At 40.8% G+C, this 22,468-nt stretch overlaps 1 protein-coding gene across 4 annotated transcripts in view; it reads right to left on the minus strand.

The window, feature by feature from the left end:
* The window catches only part of NTRK2 (neurotrophic receptor tyrosine kinase 2), a 368,100-nt gene that overhangs the window by 137,540 nt on the left and 208,092 nt on the right, over nt 1-22,468 (minus strand). The window contains exon 16 of one of the 4 annotated variants that reach the window (XM_033236935.1): nt 13,674-19,742. The exons of the other annotated variants lie outside the window; for them this stretch is intronic. Within the exon in view, the coding sequence (XP_033092826.1) occupies nt 19,714-19,742 (29 nt within the window). The 3' untranslated portion in view covers nt 13,674-19,713. Of the gene's footprint in view, nt 1-13,673; nt 19,743-22,468 lie in introns of those variants that run through there. 4 annotated transcript variants of the gene reach the window in all.

The raw sequence follows: 22,468 nt of genomic DNA on the forward strand, positions 1-22,468 counted from the left end.
TGAGCCAAGCAAATTAAGTTACATCCCTGGACATCTCAATAAAACAGGGTCTTTCCCATACTTCTCTAGGTTCTAATTTATAACTTAATTCTATGGGTAAAGGATGAAAACATAGACATGAACATCAATAAAAATCACTTGTATTTAGCTTTGGGATTCAGTCATACACACACACTAAGTGAGATTAATACGTGGACTAACCATCTGTATTCTACTGTCGTCCCAGATCCGCCCTACTGGGTCCCAAGACCTAACCTTTCAGCTGAGAAAAGAAGAAAATCCCGGCACCTACTTCCCTACTGGCATGTCCACGGTAGCGTGCCAAGGTAAGCAAAACCATGGAATGCATATTGCCACAGCTTCCACAAGAGTTCATTGTACTTGACTATTTGGGAGAATCTATTTTTATAACACATATAACAGATGTATTCCGGAAGAGTGTGAAAATCCCCATGCTGTAGTGGACTCTCGCTTTGATGGCCTCCAATGCACCGTGTCTTCCTGTTTTCATGCTCTCGTATAATCTCTTCACTTGAATCTGGGCTATTTTAACCAAAAGAACGCAGAGAAGGTGAGACAGTGCTCATTCTAGAGCCTAAGCTGCTGGAAGGTCTGGCACTTTTTTAAAAACACAGCTTGACCATCTTGAGTCCTCCATGATGGGAAGAAGCACAAACATCCATGTGAATGGAAGCCCTTGGCTGACAATTCCAGCCGAATTCCCAGCCAGCCATCACCAACTACCAGCCATAGGCAAGAGACCGTTTTGGACTTTGCTATCAAACTGACACCACACGGTGAAGTCAACAGCCAGGATGACACATGGGACTACAGGAAAAGTAAATTGTTCTTATTTTAAGCCACTAAAGCTGGGGTGGTTTGTCACACAGAATTAGATCACAAAGTATATGTTTAAAATGAAATCAGAGATATCAAAGATGTATTACAATTGAAGAAAGCACCTTAGGGTTATAGTCTCAGACTTCTGTCTGCCAGTCAGTACTTCAGTGAGGATGACTGAGAAGCATGTCCTTATAATTCACAAGAAGATAATCTCCCAGATTCAGGTGTATTTCTTTGTTGTTATATGATCGAGGGGAGCCTTGTATCTTAAGTCATTGTTCGATTACCAGAGATAAGCGTATTTTAATCATGGCATTCATCCCAAGGCGATTGCTAATGGGATCCTTTGAAGATATTATGGAAGTAGGAAGATGGAAATTTCATTTATATCTCGCAATCTCCTCTAGATCCCTTACTTTTCTTTCAAATTACTGCTTCTGTAACTAGGAGATTTCATTCAAATGGTCAGCTATAAACCTAGAGGATAAGAAAAGATCAAGAAAGTCCAATCTACATGTTCCCTACCTGGGACAAGCAACCTAAAGCTAAGGCTAAGAAATGGATCCTTACCCCAGCAGTTCATCAAATGGCCCCTTCGTAAAAAAGATTCTGAGTACCCCCTGCAGGTTAAATCTCTAAATGTAATAGAATCAATTTGCCCCCATCTGGCTCTGAGCCTGTCACATGAGGACGGTAAGGGTCACAGCCATTAGCACTGATCAGTCACACCCATGGACCTGCTGTCACCCATCACCACCATGTTTTATTGAAGGCCTTAACAAGAGGTCCTGAGTTATTAGTGACCTAGTGTGACGTAAGGTGAGGGAGGGGGAAGCAAAGGGGAGGAGAGCAGGACTGACGGCTACTGACTACAACATGCCAGGCATCATGCTAGATGTATGTGTAGTGGAAATCCCTGAAGATGCAAAAGAACCGGAGAAGTTGGGCATTCTTATCCTCTTATCCTCATTTTACTCATGTAAGCAAAGTGCTAAGTGCAGCAGCTGGCTCTTAATAAGGCCCCCATACAGCAGTCATTTTTATCTTTATAATGCTGCTACTACCATTTTTCAGAATGGAAGCTGAGGCTGATTGAGGTTATGTGACTTGCCCAGAGCCACATAAGAGTAGAAGTTGTGAGGCTAGGATTAAAACTCAAGTCTGAAGCAACTGTCTCGATACTGGTAATAATGAGGTTGTTGTCAGGACAATTTTTTCTGAAAACTAAATCCTGGTGAAGACTGAAAAAATTATACTTTTAGAATATGCCACCAATAATATGTCATGTCCACATTTAAAATACAAAAATACTGACTGGGCACAATGGCTCATGCTGGTAATCCTAGCACTTTGGGAGGCTGAGGTTGGTGGATCACTTGAGCCCAGGAGTTTGAGATCAGCCTGGCCAACATGGTGAAACCTCATCTCTACTAAAAATACAAAAATTAGCTGGGTGCGGTGGTGCACATCTGTAATCCTATCTACTTGGGAGGCTGAGGCATGAGAATCACTTGAACCCAGGATACGGAGGTTTCAGAGAGCTGAGATTTCACCATTGCAGTCCAGCCTTGGCAACAGAGTGAGACTCTGTATCAAAAATAAATGAATAAATAAAAAAAAAAAATACAAAAGTATTTTTGAGTCTTACTGAAAAGTATCAAAGTTATTTTAGAATTACAGAAAGATTTTTAAAAGTGTTTTTAAAGAGCCACTTTAAAACAATTGCTGTCATTAATAAAGAATGGGGAAAGTTCGCCAAAGGGGGAATTAGACAAAAATGAAGGCTGGGCTTCTCAGAGACTTAAACTAAAGCAGGTTTTGTGACTTCTGATTTGTCCTGATCGTGGACTCAATGCTTTTGCTATTAAGTCCTCTGGGATCAGGTGAACTTTATAATATGTTGAGTACTCTAAGGACTGGGTCCAAACTCTTAGGGATTTTCATAGGATTGGTGCCCAGTGCCTGGTTACAAAAAAGTAAAGACAGAAGTCCCCAGGGTGGCTTTGAGGCCAGTGAACCTGGGTTTCAGTCTCCTATCTGCCACTTTTTTTTTTTTTTTTTTTGAGATGGAGTCCTGCTCTGTCGCCAGCCTGGAGTGCAGTGGCGCTATCTTGGCTCACTGCAACCTCTGCCTCCCAGGTTCAAGCGATTCTCCTGCCTCAGCCTCCAGAGTAGCTGGGACTACAGGTGCCTGCCACCATGCCCGGCTAATTTTTTTTGTATTTTTAGTAGAAACGGGGTTTTACCATGTTGGCCAGGATGGTCTTGGTCTCTTGACCTTGTGATCCGCCCACCATCACCTCCCAAAGTGTTCTCTGCCACGTTCTACCTGAGCTGTGAGTCTGTTACTTAAACTCTTCAAGCATCCCTTTCCTCGTCCATAAGAAATTGCCTGAAGGTGGAGTTTAGCTGAGATAACGTATGTGGAAACACTTAGCAGATGGCAGGTCTCAAAAAAAGTTTTCTTTCTCCTTCCCTTTCCAGAACTGGTTAAGTTATCTCAATGCTCATCTCTAACATCTGAACCCAAGAACCACATTTTTATTCTATTTTCTTTGTCCTCGCTGGCTTTTTCTTGCGTTATTAACTATGTGGAAAAAAAATATGAGGCTGGATTTGTTTTGTTTTCTGTTCCACTCTGTAGTTTATCCAGACGTTGTGTACCTTTAAAAAAAATGGGTTTTGTCATCCCTTGTAACATTTATCTGAATTTTAATCAAATAGGACAGAAAGCAAGATCATGTGTCCCTTTTTTCCCCACAACATCAAGAAAATAATCTGCAACCTCAACTAACACTAATAAATAATCTTTCCTTTAAGGAAAAAAAAATGTGGACCCAGCCCTCCTGTAATTTCCCAGTTTAAGAGCTTTTTCACAGGGGTCCAACCAGAGAGCTGAAATCTATGTAACAAAGTCAAGCTGAGAATGGATGCCACTGGTCCTGCTGGAGATGGCTATCTGCTGTCCCTGGAGGCAGTGACTATCGGATGATGGTCAAAAAAGGAAACGGCATCTTGGGCCACCCTCTGGACTTGATCACTGGGGTATTTGGTTTTGCTGCAGGAAGAATCCTTACTACAGCTTATTATAGTCAAGCAATGATATCAAATCATTTCCTTCTAGAGACTCACATCATTTGTCTCCAAGGCCTTTAAAGGTGTCATAAGTGATATTAGAGTATATTTTTAAAATTTCTTTGACAGCAGGAAATCTTCCCCTCCAGGGGGTACTTAATTTCTTGCTGGTCACTTGGAGGTGAGCAGGTCTTAAGGTCTTAGGCTAGGTCCATGCCACAGGGGAGGACACAAGCTGATGGAAGATAACCGTAAGTTAACCCCCCAAAATTCCTTGGCCCTGAAAACTGACCTAGAGAAAGTGCCTGACTTAAGGCGATGAGAAGAAAAGGAGCAACACATTCAGACTTGGTTACAAAATACCAGTTTGGGCCTTTGCGAGAACCGCTTACATTTCCTGAAATATTACAAATTATCCTGAAATAAAATGCACGAAGAACTGCCACAAATCATTGATTTTTTTTTTTTTTTTTTTGGATGAACCACATACTTTCCGCCCAAGCAAAACTTATTCTTGGGAACGGAGTCCAAGCCCACGCTGAATCTTATCTTTTGTTCAAACCCCACACTTGTTTTACCCTCAGCGCGTTTAGGCAGAAACTGATAGCTAATGCTTTTCATTAAGCCAGTCAAGAAAAACTGCTTACCAGGTTTTACTCCTTCATCAGCCTGACTAATTACACCCATTCACTGTTCCTTTCATACAGAGATTTCAAATTCCAACTCTCAAAGACACACACCACCCAAGAGACATCTGCTTCCTGGCTTGCTCTGTCTCCTTTTACATTACCCAGTGAAAAGTATTTGGTGGCCTAGAAAACACAAGCTAAGCAAAATCTAGAAGCAAGAACTGGTTTTAAGCTGATGAGGGGTCAGCTCAAGGAGAAAGTGTTGACATATACGTAACAGGAGATGGTGGGATAAAAAGACAAAAATGAATCTTCTCATGCAATATATTCAAGGAACGGCATTCGGCGAACAGACTCCAGTGGCAGGCCTCAGATATCACTGTGCAGCGACAGAACAGAAAAAGAGAATGTGCCTGTGTCACTAAGACAAAGATTGGTCTGAAACAGTTGGAGGCCCCAGGTTAGAGCAGGGGCTTCAGGGAATGGCAGTGGCCCTGAGCTTTGGTGATAATTAAGGCTGAACTTGAACACCCAAGCCTAGGCAATGCCAGGGTGGCAATTACATTTCTCCAAACCATCAAATGTTGGGCATTAAGGAGGCGAGGTGACCAACAGCTCCAAAAGCTTTGGAAGCTTCTTCCCATGGGATCGTGGTCCAAACTAAAATGTTGCCTTCCAGGAAAAAATAAAGGAAGACAACATCAACCTCATGAAGAGTTATAACCAATACTTCCTCTTTGGGTGAATTTGTGTGGCACTGCTTTACCTGAGTCTACAACAAATTCTTCACAGTGGTCTCATTGGTCACATGTATTTATACTGGTCACACATTTCATATACCTATGAAAGTATATAGTCTTGACCTAGAGAGTTAGCTACAGGTGTTCTGTATTCTCTGAAGTTCTCTTCTTTCAGCTAATTCTTCCTTTTTTTTTTTTTTTTTTTTTTTTTTTAGACTGAGTCTCACTTTGTCGCCCAGGCTAGAGTGCAGTGGCACTATCTCAGATCACTGCAACCTCTGCGTGCAGTGGCACTATCTCAGATCACTACAACCTCTGCCTCCCAGGTTTAAGCAATTCTCCTGCCTCAGCCTCCTGAGTAGCTGGGATTACAGGCAGCCGCCACCAAACTAGGCTAATTTTTGTATTTTTAGTAGAGAGGGGCTTTCACCACATTGGTCAGGCTGGTCTCGAACTCCTGACCTCGACCTCATAATCCTCCTGCCTCAGCCTCCCAAAGTGCTAGGATTACAGGTATGAGTCACCACGCCCGACCAGCTAATTCTTTTGTTGGTGAAAACATGATGGTAACAAAGCATTAAATTCTTCAAGATGGCAGTAGGAAAACCATTTTGAATGCTGGGTTTCAGTAAGTCTCACAGGAAATAGCCCTTCCTTACTTTCTTTTCTTTCAAAGTTGCCCACACTAACCTTGTTTATTGTTTCAGTCTAAGGGTTTTCCATGTATCTGACATGATACTTCTCGGGATTATTAAAAGGAAAAAAAATAAGATAACTTCTATTCTGCTACACATTCATTTTATGTGCTCAATGTATTACCGTACAAAGAACACCGGATGCAGTTCCCATTTAAATGGTGTCTTTAATATAAAGGCCCGCTGAAATCGTGTTTGTATGACAGCCATTCTTCAAAAACCACGTAATAGCTGGAGACTATGTTTCAGGGACTTGGTCTTGTGATTTAGCACATGATTCTTTCAGTGGTTGGTCATTTGAATCTCATTTTCAAGGGATCATCAGAAAATAGGCCTCTGGTCTTTCAAGTTTCTGATTAGTGAAGCCATGCTAAATAACTTCTGATTTACTTAAATCACAGATTGCAGAACTGAGTAGCCTGGAGGGACCTCAATGATCAGCTCTACCCTAGAAAGTTATAAAGTATTAATTAGACCTGGAGACATATTTCAGACTGGCCAATGCCCTACTTCTTTCTACAGCCCTAGGCTAACTAAGGAGCAAAGAGACTGAGTTTTCCATCAGTTCCCTTGCCTCCTGACAATATCCAGTACATATTTTACATGTTCTACTGTTAGTTTAGTGGCCTTTTTATTATGTTTAATACTGCAAAAGACATATTAATTCTCAGAAATGCAAATAATAGTATGGTTGCAAAAAACTCTGGTTGCACTGATACATATTAAATACAGAAAATATTTAAAATCACTCTTACAGGCACACACACAGTATAATTAGTGTTCAGTGTCTGTGATAAATAGTGCCTGACAAACTGTTCAAGCATCATAAGCACTATGAGAAGACAACAGTTTTATTAAACACTGAAAATTGTATTTTTCCCAATGGTTGTATTGCAAGATAATGAACTCTACAAGCGGTGGCAGAGATGCAAATTCAATTTTGCACAAGACTCACAAACGTCATGATATATTATGCCAGTGGAGACACAGCCTTCGTCTAGACAAAATGCAAAAATGTCCTCATGTTCAGTAAATGTGTATAATTAGGAAAATATGAAGAACAGCTAATCGTCAATATTGCATGCATGTCTGTATCTCCCATCTTCTTTTTTTCAAAAAGTCTAGTTGAAAGTTGAAGGTCACTCTTCTAGGTTGCAAATGTCAGTTTTTCAACTTTCAAAAAAAATAATGATATTTGTAAAATTAGAAGGTGCCCTGATCAGGCCTCCAAATTTTCTAACTCTTCTTTAAATTTTTGCTTTCCACTGAGTTATATGCAAGGGTTTTCATTTATAAGAGCAGGTTTTACTTTACAAATAAGCAGACACTGTCTGAGGACCAAAATTGAAGCAGCTCTGATAGTTTTATTAATTTATTTGATTTACTTCTGGTTTCTCTTACCCAATCTTATTTATGTCAAAGTAAGTTGAAGCAGAATTCATTATGTAGTGAAATGCAATTTGAACACTTTTCATTGAAACACGGTGATTCAATCATTTCTCTCCATCTGTCCCATTATCTCTTCTTACATTATTTTGTACAGATCAAATCACATAAAATGAAATTCCAAAAGAAACTTAAGAATTTGTAAGGAGGAATAAAATGATCTCCCAATAATTCCTTACACTAAGTTATACAACTAACATTCTGATAGTTTGACATTATTATAGCATATTTTCTCTGAGAAAAGTCAACTAGCTTAGTGCACTTGAATTTTGAGAAAACTTTTGATGCAACTCCAGTTTCTTATCATTTTGATACCAAATTATTAGAAGGATTGAGCCTAATCTCAACTGGACATTTCTGCATTTTGCTGATTATATAGATTAAAACATTTGCCAATCCTTTTCAAATAGTTAAGCTTAGGAGTGTTGGCATTTTAGCAACTTTATGAAGTGTTTGTGAAAATATGAATCAGTAGATTCTTCTCATCTGCTATTTGGTGACCTGTGTCAGGTGTATCATTGGTGCACAGAGAATCCTTAACTCATGAATGGATCAAGTTCCATACTGATGATGAAGAAACAAGAACCACGGCCTCATAGAGACATCGCACTTGTGATTAGAATGACAAGACTATCCGTTAAATGCCTTTTCAACTCCTGTGCTACTACACCTTCAAAGCCACAACACCTGTGCCCTAAACCCCCATGAGTCAAATAGTTCCATGTTTAAAAACCTAAAAGAATTGTATGGCAACCAAGAAGGGTAACCAGATATCAGCAAAGCCAGGAAGGCTAGGAAAAGCTTACCAGCAACCAAGGTACAAGCCTGTCTTCAGGGAGCTTGCCACCTCACCTCACCTCACCTCACCCAGCTTCATGGTCCTTCTGGATGAGAACCTTCCACAATGGGTCTAACCTGGAACAGTGATCCCAAACTCTTACATTTATCCTAATCATCTGGGGGCTTTTTAACAATGCAGATTAATTGGCCTCACCTCTAGCCACTCAGATTTGATACATACCAGTTTGGATGCAGGGATTTGATTCTTAGGAAGTATTTCTAGTAGGCCAGGTGTGGTGGCTCACGCCTGTAATCCCAACACTTTGGGAGGCCGAGGCGGGCGGATCACCTGAGGTTGGGAGTTCAAGACCAGCCTGGCCAACATGGTGAAACCCCGTCTCTACTAAAAACACACAAATAATTAGCCGGGTGTGGTGGTGCCAGCCCGTAGTCCCGGCTACTCAGAAGGCTGAGGCAGGAGAATTGCTTGAACCCAGGAGGCAGAGGTTGCAGTGAGCCGAGATCGCGCCATTGCACTCCAGCCTGGGCAACAAGAGTGAAAACTCTGACTCGGAAAAATAAATAGATAAAAGAAAGTATTTCTAGTTATTATAATGCAGTCATGCACACGTGCGTGCGCGCGCGTGTGAACACACACACTAGAACAACAGAGATGACACAGTGAAAAACACAGGTCCAAGAGCTTTTGCTTGCTGACAACTGCCAACAGCCAAGTGGCTTACTACCGGACATGGGGTTAAGGATAAATAGATACAGATCTCCTCCAACAGTGGTGTCCTCCAGCTTTCTTGCATATTTGAGAAAAACTAAGCTGAGCAAAGCCACAAATAAAAGAATGCCTGGTAACTTGCTACCATCACCTTCCAAATCACCTTGGTCCTTGGCAGTGGCCAAGGGGTGGCTCTCCATCAAAGATGAAGGACTTGAGACTCTGGTCTGGCCTTTACCATTTAGAATCATGCTCTCCCTTGTCATCAATTTTGAATCTAAACAGTGTTTTATAGTATGGGAAGAAATTTCAGGATTTAAATGACGGGGAAATGAGAAAGTTGCAGAAACTCATCTCATCAGTTAAACTGGCTGCATTTCCAATGTAAACTGCCTCAAATCCATTGTGGGTCAGTGTGTGTGTGTGTGTGTGTGTGTGTGTGTGTTGGCAGGAGTGTGAAAGAAGCCTGGCTTGATGGCTAGACAGAGAGATGGGCACTAATTCAGTGTGTGCATTAAAAACCGATGCTAGGGTTTGGGTATCTAGGTTAAACTCCTAGCTCTCCTGCCTAGTAGCTGTATGTTCTTGGGCAAATTGCCTAATTTCTCTGTGCCTTACTGTTTTCCTTCTGTGTGATTAAAGTAACAAGGATACCCACCATAGGACTATTGTGTAAATTCAATGAAAGAAATATGTATATTTCCATTAAAGCTTCAACATTAGGCCTTGAGAGAAATTATTCTCCCGTAATACAAAACATAAAGCTTTGGCATACCTGAAACCCAAGTTTCAAAACCAGACAGGAGAATTCTCAACACATAAATTACTTAGGAGGTGGGATAGAAAGAGCAGGAGAAAAAGCTTCAAACCCAACACTGAACAGACATGGCAATGGGGATAGCTAACATGCAGTTCAAAAGGAAAGGTAGCCAACCTTCTGCTCCTACCAGAATCACAGGCAAATACTAGAGATGCCTGAAGCTCAATGAAGTAGAGATGTGTTTTCTTCCCAAAGCTACAGTAAGGTGACAGGCAAAGTAGAGAAGATCATCCATTCCTTTGTTCATTCAGTTGTTTACTACCTATTTATTATAAACCTATAATGGCCTAGGCATTGTTCTAGGAGCTGGAGATGCCAAAGCACTTGTTCGTTGTTGAACAGACCGTAATTCAGAACTTACAAAATTGTCAATAAGTATTTATTTCCATCTGCAATTTTTGATGTCAGTCATTGACTACTGCCACTGAATTCCTGGTGAGACATGACTTCCTGATTACACATTCGTCGTCCAACAGAGACATATGACTATATACCCTGAGCCTAATCTGAACTTGCATTCCCACCCTTGTTGTCCCCTCCCCATCCTGGGGTTTTATTGTTAGAGGTCCCAGACAGTCTTATTAGTCAGAGATTTGTTTTATTTCCTCTCTTTGGGAAAATTTTCCATACTGGCAAATGTTCCGAGATTCATGCAAAAACATACACAACCCCCACCCCGGGGGAAGCAAAGGACTCATCAAATTCTCTGTTTGGAAATATTTCAGCCCCTTTTCTCTGAAGTCACATTCTAATTAGTTTCTCCAAACCACTCTCTGGCTGCATCTCCACAACCCCAAAGGGCTGGCCATGCTCTGCAGCTTTGTAGCTGATAATGCATGGAGGTTCAGCGGGCTTGGAACTCTCTAGTAAACAATATTTTGAATGTATTTTATTACTTGTCACAATGGACTTTGAACTACATTTGAATAATTCATACTCCAAACTATGGTCTTTTCTAAGTTATCAAGATAATTAAGAGGATAAACATTGGGTCAGAAAATAATTATTCATTTTGGCTAACTTGCCGTTCTAACCGATCTGCACTTACCAAGCCCAGTAAAGAAGTGTTGTATGATGTTTTTAAAGAACATGCGTTACTCTCTCTATTAAAAGACTTATATGAGATATTGGTCAACATGTGTGTCTGTCACAAAGTGCTCAAAAATATCAACTCCTTGATATCCCCCGACTTTATGAAGCACGTAGACGCAGACTTGGAAGAATGCCACGTATGAGTGCCAACTCTTGTTTTTAAAAAGGCTCTCTAAAGCATAAAGATCTATAGAAATTTTGACTCCATTTGATTAGCCATTTGAAAACATGGGCCTTTGAATGGAAAATGAAAGGACAAGTTGTAGAAGGTGAGCCAGAGGAGTACTTGTCTGTCCTCTGAGATGCTCATAAGATTGGCAGCAAGGCTGGTTCCCCATAGGATGCTGATAAGAAGACTTTACTAGCTACTGTGTTCCCTTGGCCTCCTGGTACAGGGTGACCCTGCCCAGGAGTGGTGGGTTCTCACTCCTCCCAGCATCACCTACAGAAACTCAGCAAATGTGTGCACCTCAACGTGCTCCCAAACACACTTGGTACACTTTGAATTCTTTTCTTGGACATCAAATTCACTTCAGAAATCAGATATGCTAATCTCAGAGGAGTGAAGCCACTCAAGAAAGAGTCTGAGATCTATGGTATAGCTTGCTTTTTCTAGGATTTTCTGAGAGAAAACTAAAAAAGTAAACTTTTCAGAGAGGCCTTGGCAAAAGAAAAAGTGGGATTTTACATAATTTTAATTGGAAAAAAATAAAAATAAGGGCTTTATATTCATGATCACTTAATATTTCTGGTAAAGACACTACTGAGAGAGAAAACATCACAGGCCAGTGAGTCTGTGTCAACCACTGCACTACAGATGGCCTGGGCTCTGCCCACTGGCAGGTTCCTCCTTTAACAGAAAGTTCAGTATCCACCATGTGGACACTCCTCACCCTTCAGATCCGAAAGTTAATATACCCCAGAATACTTGATCACCCACATGAAAGGGGAAATGCTAACACTACAGTTAGAAAATTGTTGGGTATTAATTTGGAAAGGATGAGCAGCACTGGGCTAGAAAGAGTCCTCACTTCCAGGACACCCATCTGGGCTTCAGTAACAACCCCTTGTTCAGGGTGGAATTTGGGTTTTCTTTTTCCTCCTCACCTTTCTGAGTCTCACTTTTCCCATCTGTAAAACAGAGTAATATCTATACTGCAGCAATGATTAGGGGTCTTTTTTAATGTGAAAATACAATCCATGGGGCCTGTCCCGTAAAAGGCGTTAGATAGGAATTCTGTAAAAATAAAACATGCAAATATTACAAAAAGAGCTCATGGCATTAAGAAACTGGCTGAGTGGAAATGGGGTATTTTAAATCTCAAATACTGGATCTTCAACTTAGCAAATGTATCATACATCTCCAAATGTGGACGATAAAAGCAATATAGACTTTTTTTAAGAATTTCACTTATTTTTTAAAATTTTTATCCATTTTTCCCCTAGATTATTTCTCAAACTTACTGAGAAAGTTCCCTGATCCTCCCTCCTGTCCTTTGCCACAAAATCTCTCTCTCTTTGTCTCTGTCTCTGTCTCTGTCTCACTCTCTGTCTCTCTGTCTCTCTCTCTCTCTCTTTGGCAGCCTCATTCATTCCCTCACTCTGGAGAGTCACATACAACAAAGAAAAATTTTAAAAATTAGTGAGAAGATGAGCATGCACTTCTCTGCTATTTCAGTAGATAGCACAGGATGGTTACTGCTGGAGATGCTGAGGCTGGCTGAACAAAAGGGAAACAGGGGACTGCGTCTCCAAGGGAAGACGAGGCAGTGAGGAAAGAAATTAGGCCAGGAACTCAGGAAGTGGCAGAAGACTGACAGATAATCCGCTGAGAAGTTTGTGTACACATAACAGCTTTGCAAAGGCCAGAGGTTTAAACAAGATCCAGGCCAGAAGGAGCCGGAGACCAAGGCCAAGGCTAAGGGCAGTGAGATTCTTGCTTTGTGCACACAATTTAAGGAAATGCTAAAAAACCGGTTATTGAGATAAATTATATTAAGCATAACACAATAGTTCTTGATAAAATTGAATGCAAACATTTGTACTTAAAAAAAGTCCGAATTTTTTTTTTTTTTTTTTAATGTTATCTCTCTCTGTTGCCAGGCTGGAGTGCAGTGGCATGATCTCGGCTCACTGCAACCTCCACCTCCTGGGTTCAAGCGATTCTCCTGCCTCAGCCTCCCAAGTAGCTAGGACTACAGGCATGTGCCACCATGCCCAGCTAATTTTTGTATTTTTAGTAGAGATGGGGTTTCACCATGTGGGCCAGGAAGGTCTTGATCTCTTGACTTCATGATCCGCCCACCTCAGCCTCCCAAAGTGCTGGGATTACAGACGTGAGCCACCAAAATATATCAGACGTGAGCCAGCCAAAAATATCAGAATTTAAAGGAAAGACAGGATCTGACCCTGAACTTGTAGGACTCAGCTCACTCACCTTACACTCATCTCAGTCCTCCTGGGATTATGCTGGCTTTATTTAAAATTTTGATATTTTTTTCATAGATCTTTTGCATTCTTTTTTTATCTTTTAAAATGTTGCGTGAAAATATTATTTGAGTACTGAGACTTTTGGTGCCACTTTAAATTCTGTGCCTTAAGCGAGTGACATTCTTGCCTCACCCTAATGCTGGCCTACCTGAGTGAAGGAGTTGCTTCGAGAAAACCCAGAGAGGCTATGTGGGGGCAACTGGGGAACCAATGGCAACAACTTCTAAAGCACTGTTCGTGGTACCTTGAGGAATCCCAATATTGAGTTATATTCTCAAGTCTATGTAAGAAAAATTATTAGTAGGTGATGAAAGTAGGCAACAGAGACCACAAATATGACACTCTTGTCTTTATTGGTATATGCGTTTGGCTCTGAATGATCAACTACATCACAAATTCCAGTACAAAAGTCTCATTTTCGAATAGATCATATAGATAAAGAATTCCAAGTTCCATTGGTCACTCATACATACACGTGGCAAGCCCTGGAGTTTCTGAACATAGGAAGAGAACGCAAGTCATGTGTTAGGTCCACTCTCTTGCATGAAATGTGGAAGAGGGAAATAAAGTTAGGCAATCTTTAGCAATCAAGAGAACCCCTTCCCTATCCTACTGCAGCCCAACATGGTGGAGCAGCAGCGGGCTGAACGGCTGAGACTACTGCAATAAGGCAGCAGGAAGTGCCCAGGTAGGAGGAGGGTCCTTGGCCACATGGGGAGCTTACAGAGATAATCACAGTAATACACAGATGTAGTGCCCATTAGCCAGCAGGGTTTCCTTAAGGAACATCAATCCATACCCACCCACTCAAAGTCCCCTCTCTCCAAAAGTAGACAGATGGTGTGGGGACCATAGGAACTAATCCCCCAACCCAGCAACCCTTTACATAGCTCCGCCCTCACACCAAAGCTCTTCCTCACACCGAGACAAGAGGAGGCACAAAGGCCCTCAAGGACATGAATCCTCTCAAAGAGAACAAAAGAGGGCACTGAGATGTTAACGCCAAGAACTATGCCGATGAATCAGCCATTAGACTCAAATCTGGCTAAGATCCACTTTACTTAAAAATTCAGGATGTAATATGTAGGAAGTGGCAGAGCACATACACTACCCGAGAGGGAAAGTGTGACTCAGGACATGAGTGATGATCTTATTCTGCCTGCTACTTGGCCACTGTCGCCCTCCCCAAAGCTCAGGAGTTTGGAAGTCAGCAGTGCAGCTATGTATCACCAATATCTTACTGAGAAAACGAGTGTTTTCCTCTTTCAAATCCAATGTCCATAAAAATCTAGGTAGAATTCAGTGAAATCAAAAATCTCACATGTATAGAGGAATTTTACCATCAACTCAAAACAAAAACTCCTAAGAGGGAAAAAGACAGACTAAATGTATACATTCTGACAGCACTTGGGAAAGAAAGGCTACCTTCTAAATAAGGCTCAAGCAGCTACATGTATTGATAATTGTTTCTGTAGATATTAGGAAATGGCACTAATGAAATTAGGAACTAGGAAGAAATGTGATCATTAGCTTCATAGTTCCTGAACCCTAATACATACGGAAAAAAAGGGGAGGAGAGAAAAACCATGTGGGTAAAGATATTGATGTTTATAGAAGTAAAACCAAGACAGAGAAAATGTGAGACCAGTTAGTCAATCTGACTCAAATACTCTATTAATAGAAGGTAAGAACATGAGTTCTGACCCTGGGTAAAGCAGTTAGTGCCTCTCTGTTCCTCAGTAGTAGACTGAAGACCAAATGACTTCAAAAGTAAACCCTTTGGGTGTGTTGCAGGGAAGGGGAGTAAGTATCGAGCACTAAAACATAAATGGATCTGAAAATTAATCATTCCTGTAAGAAAACAATTCAGGTGGCTGCTTAGTGGTGCCATATCTGCTTATTTTATAAGCAGACCTTTCATGTAACCTCTAGTAAAGGCATTCCCTAAAGTGGAGACTAGCTATTTTGATATAATTGCACACTATAGGGCTTTATCCTGTCCTCTCTATATCAACCACTTTATTGGAAATTTAGGAATATGGCACTCAGTCCAAATGCCATTATTATGTAATGAGGAGCTTAGGTTCCACTTTAATGCACCCAAAAGTTCAATGGCATGGTTAAAAAATGTGTCAATTAATAGTAACAGGATAAAAAAGAATATTGATGTCTACCCATATACAGTAATGAATAAGAATAATATATAGAAACTAGGCTTATATTATTGTTTTCTTTCTGGGATTCCCCCCTGCCTTTGGTTCTGAAATCACAGAAACTTATTCGTTTGAACTCATTTTTAGAATCTAGCCTTAATCTTACTGTGCAAAATACCAACACTAACATATTATTGGATTTCATACTATTGATAGAAGCCTCCTTGCCAGAACCCCAGTCTAGGTCTAGAGGCCTGAGACATCAGGAGAGGAAGGAAGGCTTTCATGATGAAAGATCTGGGGATCACTGGACAGCAAACTCCATCAAGTTTAAGCAAAGCTGGGAGTGACCAAAGGGAGACCCCGGCTCATCAGAGGTCCTTGCATAGCCAAGGGATCCTCAGTGGAAGAGAAGGCATCCCTAAATATTGGGAAATGTATGAGATGTAACTAGCTTGGCCCTCCAGCACACTCAGCTCTTTGAAAGGAGCTAGCTAGGATGAAGAACTTGGAGGCAAAAAGTGATCATCTGCTTCAGTTGAGCAATAAACTGCATTTGGAGTTATCTGGAGTGATGACCCTAAATGAGAGCTCTCAGCCTGCCTTGTCAGAACAAGAGAGCCTCTCATTTCCTGAGTCTTTCCAGTGCATAACACAGGCCTCGTGTGCTCTGTGATACTTACCATATGAGAGTCTGATGTGGCCAGTTACGGCCAGACCCCTGCTCTTAACCCCTGCACATCCCCAAGGAAATACAAAATATGAAACTGGGAATAATATACCCAATGTGCTTCCTACACACTGTATGGCACAATCGCCCCAAAGGGAGCCATTACTATAAAAATATTAACAGAGTCCAGTACAAATAAAGGCAAGGACATATATGGTCAGACTTTATATTACAAGAGATTAAAAGGATACCCACAAGACTAGAAAGCCATATATCCAAATGATATCAGTGGTTAACTCTAACTGGTGGAATTACATGGGACTTTTCATTTCATCTTTGTTTCTTATTTTTCCAGATTTTCTACTATAATCTGTATTATTTATTCTTATTTTGAAATACCCATTTTAGGGCACTTAAAAGCATTTTGGGTGAGGAAGACAAGTCTATCTTACTAGCAAAAATAATTGGGCCTATACCAACCGGGATTGACCAACTCATTGCGGTCTGTTTAGGACTGTCCTGGTTTTAAAAATGAAAGTTCCACATATCAGGAACTGCCACAGCATTCTCTCCCTGACAGGAAGCAAACCCAAACAAAGGACAGAATGGATTCATCTCCTCCTTGGGCTGCTCTCTCAGTCTCAGGAGGCAGAGGCTCTTGATTCCAGTTAGGGGCTGAGTCCAAGGAGGGAGATTCCTTTATGTGGCAACCAGGTTAAACTAAAAAGTAGCTCTATCCCCATTTCCTTCCTGGCCGTGGGTTAGAGAAAATGTTTCTTCTCTTGCCTTTCAAGAGAAAGAAGAACAATCCAGAAAAACTAAACAAAAACCCACTACAACCTCAGCGATCAACCTCAAAGCAGCATCACAGCTCCCCAGCAAGGAGACCTGGCATGACAATTAATCTGAAAAGAAGCCCAGCTATGGTGGTTACTCTCACAGGCTAGCAGAATTAGGAAAGACAGAGAAAAGCTGCACTTCCTGGGGAGGAAACCTGCACTTTGTTATAATAGCTGCCCTAAAGGATTGAGCATCACGTCCAAGAAAAACTCCAGTGGTCCCATCTCTACTTAACCAGAGGGAGCACTCAATTGTTCAAAGCACCTGGGTAGCAGGAGCTTCTTAGCAATGTAGGAGGTTACTCTGCAACTGTGTTTGCTGAGCTGGTCCTGGTCCACAATCTGCTGGCACATGTGAGAGTGATCAACTCAAAACCAAAATGGGGGCATAGCTTGATTGGATTCATCCTGCTGGTACACACACTCCAGTCAGGCTGGGCCTTGGGAAATACCCAGAACAAATACATTAGGATCCTCCATCTGCTGGGATGCTTCGAGAACATCACTGATGCTTCGGTGAAATTGGACTGAAATGTCTGATATGTGCAGGATGCAGAACTCCATCTTGGTTGGCCGATGATGAGGGAGTAAACGCAGTCTTCAGAGTATCACTCTGAGTGGCTCCCTGACCTAAATCCATAACCTTTATTTTTGTTTTTCTTTTCAGACACCAAACTTAGGACTGGAGTATTTTCTCTAGGAGGTCTAAGAATACTATAATCGGGTGATATTTCTTTTTTGATAACAAAGAATAATATCACCCAATGATCAGATGCTAAAAACATGATTTTACTTCACTGTGAGTGTGCTTGAAACTGGTTTGCTAACAAATCTTCATCTCGGTGCAGCTTATAATAACAAGGCTTACATTTTAAATGTAATTATGCAGCATGTATTCATTTCCTTTCTTTTAAGAAACTGAAGTTGCTTTTTTAAAGCATTATTTGATAGCTTCTTACCATCTCCTTTGGAGTTGAAAATGGAATATGACATCAAATTGTTGTAGCTAGCAATGGGGGGGGCATGGCACTGAGAGGGGGAAAGAATTGTACTGGGACCTGCAAAACAGCAGCAACGTACCATGAAGGCTCCCACGAGATGAGTCGTCAACCCAGTGTGCCATAAAAGAAGCAATTTTTAAGGATCCTAAAATAACTGCATTCTCTGTCCTAATGCTCATGCTGGGCAGAATGGACTTAGCTTATTTTTAAAGTGCAGGCCATGGCCTTCCAAGGCATACAAACAACTCCCAAAGCAGTCATTATTTGGCCAATTAAACAATTAGAAGAAAATATACTTTTGAAAGACAAAACATTAATAGGCAAAGTATAGAAGAAAGTGCTAAAGCAATTGTTTCTACCCGTTTATCAGTCCTATCTCTGACCATCAAAATGGACCATGGTCATTCGATTGCACTGAAGTCTGAAGATAATCTCCGGTAACTCTGAAGGGCCCCGTACTCTTTGATCTAATGAGCTTCTGGGTCCTGGATGTAATTCAGAATTTTTGCTCATGTGTACTCAAAGTAATATTGCAAATATATTCAAAACCTCTGTGGTTCTGTGAAAAACATCACCTCCATCCTTTCCCCTTATTGGTAAGACAATGATGAAGTGGGCTGTGGCTGTTGAGGGGAGCAGAATGGGTGCTTTGTGTGATAGCTTTAGCTACTGTTAAAATACTCCCCCCCTTTATAAGGTCTTCTTTCCTCAGGCCTAGCTGGTCTACGAATCTGTGCGTATCTACATAATTGCCTAACAAGCATGTGACCACTAGGAAAACACATACGCACACACAAACACACATATACACAAGGAAACACGCACATTAACTACAATAGCTGGAGAAGTATGGCACACTCTGGAGAAAATTTTTAAAAATCCATTTCATTGGAAATGGAATTAAATTGAAAAGAAAAAAAAAAGTCAGAATACTTTGTATGCCTCTGCACAGGGAGTTACTAGCCCTAGGCACACGAAGAGGGCATGCTCTGCAAGTACAAACACATCCAGGTCCATATTTAGAGACAATTTTAAGTCGATTTAGGCCTCAAGCCTAGGACCCTAGCTAATTTACAAGGCTGCTCTAGGGAAGACATAATTTTAGGGAGGACATCTATCGTGTTTGCTCCGACGGGAGAAGATAAAACGCACTCCCACCCTTCGAGAGAACCCAAGATTGATGATTTGGGGGTTTTGCTGGTCAGTATGTTTTGTTTCTGTTGGTTTGTTTCAGCTCAGAAGGTGTGTTTCCATTGTTCCCTGTCAAAACCTTTCTCAGCAGGCAAGGAAAGGAAAGCAACACACAGCTGCCCTTGAGCCGAGTTTGTAAATTTTACTGGGAAACCACCCCGTGCTGTCAGGCGACGTGGTGTTCAGACACGTCTAAACGAGCTAGTTGAATTAAAGACCAACTCCAGACTTGATGTTGCTGAGCTCCTCAGCTCCATCTTGCCATCCTGATTGATCGAGGAGATGGGTCTATAGTTAAAGTGGCATAGTACTTTGAGGGGTTAGTCATTAGAGCACACTGCTTTGTCTTGGAAAGGCAACTTCTTGCTTGGCTAGGTTATGGAAGCTAAGGAGTGACGTCAAGATCTTGTCTGGCCAGAATTTGCAGATAACCATAGAACTCTTCTCCTCCATCAGGCATGGATTTAGCCTCCTTTAGTTCCTGCAGTGACACAGGAGCCTCCAAATACCAAATTATTATCAGGCGGTCTTGGGGGAACCTCTGGGCCCTGCAATAAAGTAGACAGACTTGCTATTGGAACGTGCTCGGGAGGAATTCAGCCCTGTTCAGATTGCTCTACAATCCTGCAAACCACCTCCGGACTTTGTAAATGAAACCCTCATATCACTCCAGATAGTGAAAACATACTTCAGGGGATATAATTGATCACCATCTTTCACTAAAATTATTTTATGCATCATTTTAAGAAGTCGGATTTGATCATGTTTGTTTATTGTTTTGTTTTTAAAGCCAAACTATGCAAGTATTGAGCTTGTATCACTCTGGACAAGCTACTTCTGAGCATGGTTTGTAAAATAAGGTATTTTTATTCATTGATCCTTCAGGTCTAATTCAGAGTATCACAAACGGGTGGTAGACAGACTGCGAGTCAAACCTGAAGTCAAACCTGCCTGTTTATAATAATAAATAATAAACGCCTGTTTTCTCTGGAAAAAAATTAGAATATCTGGCAATACCAGGCCCATACTCCAGCATGGCCCTCACTAGCCCACATCATTTTTCTTCCAGCCTGTTTCTTACATTGACGTGCCTGATTCTTGTTGGTAATTGGGGTTTTGGACCCATGCTCTAACCTATCCTATTGTAATGCCTATCACATTGCATTATGATTATATGATGATCTAACTATCGGCCTTGCCAGTGAGACTCCTTGAGAGCAGGGAACAAGCCATCATTTTCAAGAGATCTCTAGTTCCTAGCATTAAAATAGTGTTATAAATAAGCATTTAATGAATTGTCTTTATTATGTAAGTTAGATTCTTAAACTTCAGTGAAATGAGTAAGATCATACATATAGCTTATACACACATTAGATTCTTACAATTCAGTGATCTTTGTAAGATCACATGTATATTCTAAAGTCAACATCTTTGAATAGCATGCAGTTTTAGGAAAGAGAAGTAAATAGGCCAGTTTTTGGCTCAAGTCTCTGATGGATCCATAAGAATAGTAACGTTGTACTGTCCATATGATATTATGCTTTAAGCACATGGTAAGTCTTCTAAACTCTCTCTGAGATCTTCTCAATGTTTTTTTCATTGCAACTTCTTAAAAGAGCCCTTCTTTAGAGGTTCTTTAAAAGTTCACTTGTAAAAAATATTCAGTGGGGCTCATGCCCGCAATCCCTCCCTTGGGAGGCCAAGTTGGAAAGGATCACTTGAGTCCAGGAGTTCAAGACCAGCCTGGGCAACATAGTGAGAACTGTATCTCTACAAAAAATAAAAATAAAAAAATTTAGCCAGACATGGCGGTGTGTACCTAAGAGTCCTAGCTACTCAGGAGGCTGTGTCAAGAGGATTGCTTGAGCCCAGGAGTTCCAGGTTATAGTGAGCTACAACTATGCCGTTGCACTCCAGCCTGGGTGACAAAGTGAGACTCTGTCTCTAAAATATATGTTTTTATATATATATATATATACACACACACACACACATATGTACATATATGTATGTGTGTATATATAGAATACATGTATGCTTGTATATGTATATAACACACATAAATATGTGTGTGTATATATATACACACACATATATACACACACACACACACACACACACACACATATATATATAGTCAATGGGAATTATCTAATTGAAATCTAAGTTCTCAACATTTCATGGCCCTATAGCAACAGATTAGTCTACATGTCAGGTCTATACATTTTGAAATATTTTAATTTCTGCATGACTACAATTAGAATGTTCAAAGAAAAGATTTTTTGTCCAAAGCCTATTTCTGCTAAAATTGTTATCTAAATGTGTTTAAATTGGCTAACATATTGTTAAAAACTTGTCTAATAAATAAACAACTATGTAGGCAAGTTTGATAGGAATAAAACCAATGAAAATGATTATGAGTCATCTTTCTTGTTACATATCTGCTAGCAATTAATATTTCAGTAATATAAAGCTACATCTGGTCAACATGTGGCCAACATCAAAGGTACACCATGTCCTGTGCTATGAAGGAAGAGTTCAACAGATGAAGATCCTGCTTTCCAAGAGCTTACAATCTAACCTAAAAGAGATTGCAGAAACACGTGAGAGTGCTCATACTCAATATTTAACAGAAGGCCACAGATACACCAAAGATAAAGAAAAAAAAATTGTGAGATAAAAAATGACATTTACAAAAGGGTGAAGGGAAGGACAGAAGTAAATCGCTTCTTCATTCTCATTTATTTGAAAAAGCATTCATGGAAGATTTGTGATTTTAAGTGTTCTTAAAATCATGAGAGTATATGTGGCTTGTTGCCTGGAAAAAAGAAAATCTCTTTTGGTATATGGTGTGGCGTGACTGAGGACACAAAGCCGGGACACTGCGGTTGGGTGCAGGGCCTAGCAAGACTGTATACAGAAGGAATGACCAAATGGAGATTGACCACTTGGGTAGAGGCCAGAAACTGACAGGAGGCACAGAATGACTGAGCCACACAATCAAGACTACTCCAAAGGGAACCCAAACCTTTGCAAAAAATCTCCACAGACTCCAGATCAAGGAAATAACCTTTGAAGCCTTTCTTCCTGGATTTCTTTTTTTTTTTTTTTTTTTTTTGAGACAGAGTCTCACTCTGTCGCCCAAGCTGGAGTGCAGTGGCCGGATCTCAGCTCACTGCAAGCTCCGCCTCCCGGATTTAAGCCATTCTCCTGCCTCAGCCTCCCCGAGTAGCTGGGACTACAAGTGCCCGCCACCTCGTCCGGCTAGTTTTTT

The sequence above is a fragment of the Trachypithecus francoisi genome, unplaced genomic scaffold (assembly GCF_009764315.1).
Source record: "Trachypithecus francoisi isolate TF-2019V2 unplaced genomic scaffold, Tfra_2.0 Lachesis_group16, whole genome shotgun sequence".
NCBI lineage: Eukaryota > Metazoa > Chordata > Mammalia > Primates > Cercopithecidae > Trachypithecus > Trachypithecus francoisi.